General features: G+C 41.0%; 1 protein-coding gene across 2 annotated transcripts; it reads right to left on the bottom strand.

The window, feature by feature from the left end:
* Positions 1-848: 848 nt before the first annotated feature.
* On the bottom strand, positions 849-4,645 carry rnf182 (ring finger protein 182). Of its 2 annotated transcripts, none has more exons than XM_030751995.1 (2): positions 4,413-4,645; positions 849-2,749 (listed from the first exon to the last, which is right to left on the bottom strand). In XM_030751995.1, the coding sequence occupies exon 2, from the start codon at positions 2,392-2,394 to the stop codon at positions 1,534-1,536; it is 861 nt and encodes a 286-aa protein (XP_030607855.1). In that variant the 5' UTR covers positions 2,395-2,749; positions 4,413-4,645; the 3' UTR covers positions 849-1,533. The 2 variants fall into 2 exon arrangements, with proteins under 2 accessions (XP_030607855.1, XP_030607856.1); XM_030751996.1 differs by having other exon boundaries at positions 849-2,573.
* Between the last annotated feature and the right edge of the window lie 3,796 nt (positions 4,646-8,441).

Raw genomic sequence — 8,441 nt, 5'->3', positions numbered from 1 at the left:
ATAGTTTTTTTTATTGTTCCATGGACAAATGTTATTTGTAACTGTTAATGTACCAGCATTCAGCAGGGCTGAGTTTTATCATGTTTATTTACCAAATTTAAACAGACACAGTTCAACACTGTAAAAAATATTTGTGTTACTGGGCAGCATGGTGGCATGGTAGTTAGCACTGCTACCTCACAGCTAGAATAGCTATCTGATAGTCTGGGTTCAATTCCACCTTAGCCTGGGACTCTTGCTGTGTGGAGTTTGTATGTTCTCCCTGTGTCTGTGTGGGTTTTCTTCCACAATCTGAAGACATGCAGTTACTGGGATTAGGTTAATTGGTCTCTCTAAATTGCCCACAGGTGTGAATGATTGTCTGTGTCAGCCCTGCAACAGGCTGGTGACCAATACGGGGTGTACCCTGCATCTTACTGCCTTGTCAGCTGGGATAGGCTCCAGCCCCCACCACCCCCACACAACCATGAAAAGGATAGGGGGAATGATTGATCAAAAGACATTTTATTTTTTCATGAACTATAAAAGATAAGTTTGGTCAATTAGCACATACAATTTAGTTCAATTGGAAATGGAGTAGTGCTTACTTAATAGGCTGAGTTAAATGAACTGTTTCATTACTTAAAAAATTTAAGGCAACGAGTTACCTTGGTTTTTTTAAGTAGATTCAACTTATCCGGGTTTACAGTGTGCCAGACCTTGAATAGGAACAAAACACAAGCAATTAGTCTCTTTTTAGTTAAATTTAATATCACAGATATAACTTAAGATCTTTGATGTGACTCTGCTGCTTGCATTTTACATATTGTATTCATATTAAAATACCTATTATGCTTTTCCTTATTTTCTGTCAGATATAAACTGTTACAAAGGTAGATGATTATGTTAAACATATCCAAAGTTTCAAATAATGGTGTTATATGCACAAGTAATGCCAGTGAATCAAACATTTCAGGCTTTAAATGATCTAAATGCTCGGTTTCTGCCAGTTTTCTAATCTTGGCTCTATATGATGTCAGGATGTCCCTAATATGGCCATCACAGGCACACAGCTCTGACTGTGACCACAGTGCTCCATCCACCTGCAGTTCAAAGTTCTTCTGTTTGTGAGGGACAGCCACTAAGCTGGCTGGTTAATACCTAACCAGGTCTGTCAGGGCACAGAGTCGTCACCTTGCATGTAAATGAGCCACACCAGTGTGGGACCCTGGAGATGAGAACAGTCTTCCTTCAGATTTCTAACTACAACATCATTTTGCATTACATTAAACAGATTCCTCCAGAAGTAGTGCTTTAGTTTGAGTTGTCTCATATTTTGAGCTGAATAAGCAAACTACCAACCTAAAAACTGCAGAAATTAACATGTATAATAAAGAAAAGGCTCCAAACTGCAATGTAAATAATATTTTTTCACTATTCAAGTAACTGTTCACATGGTTAGTTACACAGTAACATCCCCATTAGTGAAGGAGCTTCTGGAGATCTATTGTCAAGCATGTTCAAAGCAAAGCATGGCCAATTCATTTGGTCTCATTATGGTGGTAAGCAGTCCCAGAATTCATGGCAGATACACTGGCAGAACCCATAGACCATGATCATGATGAGGCTGGCAGGAACCAGGCTCACCAGAAGCACCCCAAGTGTTGTCCTCTGCATTATGAGCAGGTAAACCCCCATTGGCAAGGAGCTAAAATACAAGAGCCCCAGGACCCATACCAGTGCCCGGGCTGAAGTCTGGCACAGGAGGGCTGCACAGTTCCACATCGTCCACCTCTGAGCGATGGATGCCATAGAGTCCAGACTGGATGAGCGGTAGTCCTGGTTTGATGAGTAAGAGCCATGTGTCTGCTGATGGTAGGGATGGAGGTCTTGGGTGGATAGAGATGCTGGCGGAGGCTCCATGATAGTGATGACAACAAAATTAGGTGAGCTCCGGATGGTGGAGTAGGGCGTGGAGGAAGACGCGGAGGAGGAAGGAGATATAACAGGTGAGTTGCTACTCATTAGCGAGCTGAGGCGCGTGGGGCTGAGGAGTAGCTCAGTAGTTGCCTCCTGGTGGAACTGAAGGTTTCTATGATTCCTACTTTGGAGGGCCAGTGTTGTCACCAGGTTGCAGTCATCAGGCAGGCTGCTCACAGCCTCGCCCGGGAGTCTGGTGAGATAGCGACAGAACGGACACACCAAGGCATTGGGAGGCGACTCACCCAAGTCCAGGATCTTAATGAGACACTTGGCGCAGAGACGGTGGCAGCACTCGAGCACCTTTGGCCTTCGACTCCCCAGGTTGTAGGCACAGTAGCAGATCTTACACTCCATCTCTTCAGTGCCCAGCGTGTCCACGAGGGCACAACCTCCACTGCCACCATCCTCAGTGTTTTGTATCTCAAGCATCATCCTGTCCTTAAACTTTATCCAACTGTGAGATCAAAAGTAAAATCCAACCAAACGCTTGAATCCAGGCTCAGCACCAGCAACTCTCCCATAAATGGAGACACTGTTAAAATTCCGCTCCACTGAAAGTTTAGGCTTCATTGTGGCTCTCCAATAGCCTCCTAAAATGTGTGTGTGTGTTTCTGTGTGAAGACAGAAGACAGAATTGCGAGGAGGTGAATCCCCTCGCAGGATCTGGCCTCTGGTGTTTGCTTGGCTCCAAGTAGTTGGGGTGACTGTGCTTCATTTGGAGTAAAAAGCCTTTCATGGGCTGCACAAAAAAGGGGGAGAAGGGTGGGAGAGACACTGAGAGAAAGACCTAAAGAGAGAGCGAGAGAGCGAGACAGAGGGAGGGAGACAGATAACTGTTAACACAGCAAACAGAGGCGAAAGGACAACAAAGCGGAGCCTGTACAAACCAGGGCTGGAATTTTCGAGTCTGATCTTTTGTTGCTCAGTGAAATTCAGTCCAATTAGTGACACACACACACACACACACACACACACACACACACACACACACACACACACACACACACACACAGAGTACTGTATTCATGACTTCAGAGGACTACACAATAACTTAGATTGTGTAAACTTAACAGCCACTTGTTGCCTACACACATCCCAACCATTAATGATGTCCGCACCTTTAATAATTTATATAATTTGGATTCAGTTTTTGCGTCCATGAGGAAGACACATCCCAGTAATGTGACTGTGTAAAAAAAAAATAAAAATTAGGTCCCCACAATGTATGAATAAATCCAGCTAATGTGCACATACTGTAAAGACTACTGTAATGAATGTATTCACAAAACTTTTCTTTAAGTGTGTGTGTGTGTGTGTGTGTGTGTGTGTGTGTGTGTGTGTGTGTGTGTGTGTGTGTGTGTGTTTGTGAGCATGCATGTAAATATGCAAAATTATATGGCCAAGTGCAAAATGTGTGTGTCTGTGTGTATGTTGATCCTGTGTGTTTGCATGCTTGAAATGAATGAATGAAAAGTGTCACTTTGCAGATAAAGATTTGTTTTCATGATGCAAATTCTTCTGGAATTCTTCTACCTGTATTCTCTTTGATTGCTTTCATTTTTCCTCATAATATATATTTAAAACTGTTCTTTAATTGTTCTCCCAAGTCTTGGCAAGTCCCTTTTGTTCTTCTCCGTAATATAAGCTGAGGGTTAGGGCTATGGTCAAAATTGTAGCTTTAACTTAATTTATACTATTTTATGAAGCTTTCTCACCGTTTTTGCCCAATCACTGATGACTCGTTTCAATTAATAATAATTACAGAATACTTATGCAATGGCAAACACTCATGTAGCTGTTAATGTGCACATTCTACTGGTTTGTGATGATTATTTAAGTTGTGTTCTGTTCAGATTTAGCTATGAAGAGACCATCATGACTGGGATGAATAATGGCTCCCAGTCAATGTTCTTGTCCATGGTTGGGGTTTCCATTAATAAAACCCTCTGCTGTAACTGTGAGTGGTGTGATGGACACAGGAAAGCAACACAAAGTGAGATGAATTATACAAATATTGTGTACAAGTAATCTTAGCTTTCTAAAGCATATAATCTCAGTATGTGTGTGTAGTATAAAATTTGCTGCATATTATCTGCTAAGGAACAAACAGCAAACACTGACAAAGAGCTGGTGGACACACTGGAGAATTTAGCAGCTAAAGAGACAGAAACCCTGCAGAGGAGCAGGAAGAAAGTCAACATTATACAGGTGGTGTATTGTAACTGATGAATATATGAATAAGCAGTTGCTTACTAAAAAGGTTAGACTGGTGCAGATTATTGTTTCAACCACATATTTTTGCATGAAATCTTACAGATTCTCTTTTTATTTGTAACATTGTTGTCATTTGCTTTCACACTAATACATAAAATCAGCCATATTACGATCATGGTTACAGCAAAAATAAATCAAACTACCCAACTTTTGCAAAGACAAAAAAAATTTCTTACCGTTAAAGATACCCTTGAGTTAGTCTTGAGACCAGACCCACTGATGCGAATATGTGTCGGAATTGGTGAACTGGTGTGGACTGAAGGAGTGGACCCGGCAGTGGAAAGTGGAGCAGGTCATTGTTGGAGCCCCGATCTTGATTTATGGCCAGAACAGCACAGGCAGCAGAGCAAAATGGGTCAGCGCCTCTTTGTAGATGTGAGCTTTCCTCGTTAAGATGGGCTCGTTCTAACTCTGCTGAGTATGGCAGGTGGTCCAGTCTGCTGTCTCTAATGCAGTGTCATTTAGCTGTTATTTGTCCATCCATCCATCCATCCATCCATCCATTTTCTTCCACTTATCTGGGGCCAGGTCGCTCCCTCACCTCCTCCAGCTCGTCCAGGAAGATCCCAAGGTGTTCCCATGAGATATAATCTCTCCAGAGTTCTTGGGTCTGCCCCACGGCCTCCTCCCGGTAGGACATGCCTGAAACACCTCATCCAAGAGGCGCCCAGGAGGCATCCTGGGCAAATGCCCGAACCTCCTCAACTTTTGATATGGAGGAGCAGCGGCTCTAATTTGAGCCAGTCCTGAATGGCTGCACCTCTCACCCTATCTCTAAAGGAGAGGCCAGCCACCCTTCAAAGGAAGCTCCTTTCTGCCGGCAGAAATGAGCTGTTATTTGTTTGTCCCTTTAATCAGAAAACTATGAAAACTAATGATAAGTGCCAATTAAAATTTACACTAGCCTCATGCAATAATCTCAAAGACTGTAACTAAACCAGTTTTGTCACCAAGATTGTGGACAGTTTGGTCTTAATCATTATAATAAGTAGATTACTGTGCAAAAGTCATATGTATATATATGAGGCAGGGCATACAAGGAATGCCATGAGTCCCAAGGTCAAAATGGGATATGCCCCCAGAGCTAGCTGAGAGTGACAGAGCTAAGATCCTGTGGAACTTCCAGATACAGACAGACAAATTGGTGATGGCTCATCAACCGGACACAGTAGTGGTGGACAAACAGAGGAAGTAGCAATACCAAGCAATAGCAACATCAGGGAGAAGGAACAAGAGAAGCTTGAGAAATACCAAGGGCTGAGAGAAGAGCTAGTGAGGATGTGGAAGGTGAAGGTAAAAGTGGTCCCAGTGGTAATCAGAACACTTGGGGCAGTGACCCTCAAACTAGGAGAATGGCTCCAGCAGATTCCAGGAATGACACCCAAACTCTCTGTCCAGAAGAGCGCAGTCCTGGGAACAGCTAAGATCCTGTGCTGGATCCTCAAGCTCCCAGGCTTGAGTAGGCTTGGGTAGAGGACCTGAGCTTGGGGGACAAACAAAAAACCACTTTTAATGGGTGCCCAAAAAGGTTATAGCACCTTTCTAGTCTTACTGACCACTCAAAGCTTTGCCTATCTCACCTCTGCATCTACAGACAATTTAGAATCCCAACTAACCAAACATTTGTATTGTTGGTCTGTGAGTGGAAACTCAAACACCTAGCTAAACCTTGGCTGTTTATCAGTAACATGAATCACTTGTCTGGACATATGCCTTATTTCTGTACTGTTTTTCTTGCATCGTGTTTATAAGAAATTCAATTTAAAGATGGACTACTGGCATTTGACAGCGAGTGGACAGAAAAACAAGCACGAGCCACCAAGTTGTTCCAGTTGATGTGTTAGAAAACAGTTGCCAGTTTACATTTACAGCATAAACTGGGCAGTACTTCCCGTCCTTTATAGTCACAGTGTGTCTCTGATGAATGCAAGTTAAATATTGACTTTCTGTTTTGCTTTTAGAGTGGGTGGAGACCAGCATCAAGCAGCTATTCTTCACCCTTTTCTAACTTTGCTAAGAAACATCAGAATGTAATCTGATTACATTTTATTTAATGCAGCTGCAGCTCCATGTACAGTATAATCTTTTGCACACATAGGCTCTATAATGAAAACAATAGAACAGACAAAGGACGTCACGCTCCAATAAATGTACACATACAGACACATACACACACCTGACGTCACCAACCGGAACCACAACAACACCAGAGACAGAGACCAAAGTGTGGCGCTGATTTCAGTTAGAGACAATTGCACAGGAAACAAGGTGATTCCGTCTTTCAAAATAAAGGCACAATGATAACAACAATAAACCAAAAATTAATGCAAATGCATTTCCTGTGGTTACAGTATGCAACAGGATAATCTACAGGAGAATGTACTGACACACTGCACAGTCACGGACATTTTCACCTATTATGTGCCCTGGACACTCATCACCTGATAAAACCCCTGTTGCTCACAGGTTTAATATATATTTTTGATCAATGTTCAGTCAAAAAAAAAGATTTTTCCTTTTCAGTTTGTGGACATTGAATAGATTAATTACAGGTGTAAGAAGATAAATCCTAGATTTCAAATATAAAGCCACAATTGTTTGATTAAACTAATAAAAATAAGCAATTATGCTAGAAAGTACCAGCAGTACTTTTACTCAAACACAGTACTTAAGCACAATTTTGTGGTACTTGCGTTTTATGCAACTTTATACTGCTTGTCCTGCTTTTCAGTAGGTAATCTTATGTATTGTTATGACATTTATTTCACTGAAAGTGACTTATTTATCTCTGCTCACAGAATAATGATACAAACTATATATTCAAGCGATAAAACAAATAATTTATTAACAAAGAAGACTATGTGATTTAAACGCATTAGTTTTAATTGCAAAAGTGCAATTTTTTTTTTTAAGTTTTTTTTTTTTTTTTGAGTTGTGAGACACTTATTTTGAAATCCCACCACCGGAAAGGGGCTCAGTAAACTCTCTACCTTACTTCACACCCATCTCTGCTGAAGGAGCGGAGGGGCAGAGCGGAGGGACCCCGGTCGTTTTCCAATGCTGGGGAGCCAGGAAGCAGGATCCGCCGGCGGTGGGCAGGTGGCCTCCGCCGGGCCGCTGAGCCGGGAGCAGGAGACCCTTCCCGGCCGCGCAGGGTGTCGCCTCGCCGGCCTGGTCAGCTGGAGGCGGAGACCGTGCAGGACTTCAGCCGTGTTTGCTGCAGCCAACGCGATGTTCTGGTAGGCATCATGACGCAGGGATATCTCACAGCACTGAGAACTGAGGAAAATTAATTATGACTTTGGATTACACATTAAATAGTCTGTTTGAAAACATGACATCCTACTATCTTCACATTATAGGCGTAATTATTTAGTCTTTTTATATATATATATATATATCTTTACTAAATCCTTTGGTCTTACTTTTAAATTGATCCACACTTCACACACTGGCAGTCTTAACACACTGTCACGATGAAAAACAAACAGACAAACACAAACAAACAAAAACAGGTTACCACTGATGTAACTTGGTTTCTGAATTTTTCTATATTTTCAAAATGTTTATGTTTCTTATATAAATATAAACAAACATAAAACATGAATAATTTTGGACTTTGTGTCTCTTTATGAGACGAAATTCATCCATTTTTTTTTTTAAATAAACAGTTTTCACTCTTCTCATTCTGTGACATATTTCCTGTGGGGAATTACATTGAGTGGAATTTATTTTATGGCCTAAAAATAAAATAATAATTTACAATGAATCAACTGTAAAACAAACAAACAACAGCATCGACTGTAAAACAAACAACAACAACACACAAAAAAACATTAAAACCTCAAATTAGTTTGTAGGTAGTATTTAATTTTTGTGTATTATTTGTATTATTATATATTCCAGTTGCACTACTTTACTGCTGCAGTGCTTTTGCAAGGGGAAAACTCAGAGATTACTGTAATAAAGCATGTCTTACATGAAATCCTGTATCCTGATAATGAGAATACAGTGCAATTTTCTCAGAGTGGTAAGGAAATAATAGAATATTTTAACTCCACTATGGATGGTGAGGTTTTTTTTTAAACATCCATCAATATAGGATTATGTATCCAAAAACAAAATAAAGGGTTGGTAGTCTGATTCACAGAATACCAATTTGTAAAAACAGCTGCAGTACAAAAATCAAAATGTCATGTTTGCAC

The sequence above is a fragment of the Archocentrus centrarchus genome, chromosome 17 (assembly GCF_007364275.1).
Source record: "Archocentrus centrarchus isolate MPI-CPG fArcCen1 chromosome 17, fArcCen1, whole genome shotgun sequence".
NCBI classification, from domain to species: Eukaryota; Metazoa; Chordata; class Actinopteri; order Cichliformes; family Cichlidae; genus Archocentrus; species Archocentrus centrarchus.
This window is presented reverse-complemented; position numbering and strand designations above follow the sequence as displayed.

Coding starts and splice junctions, on each gene's coding strand:
- rnf182 (XM_030751995.1), bottom strand. CDS start 2,394: ATGATGCTTGAGATACAAAACACTGAGGATGGTGGCAGTGGAGGTTGT.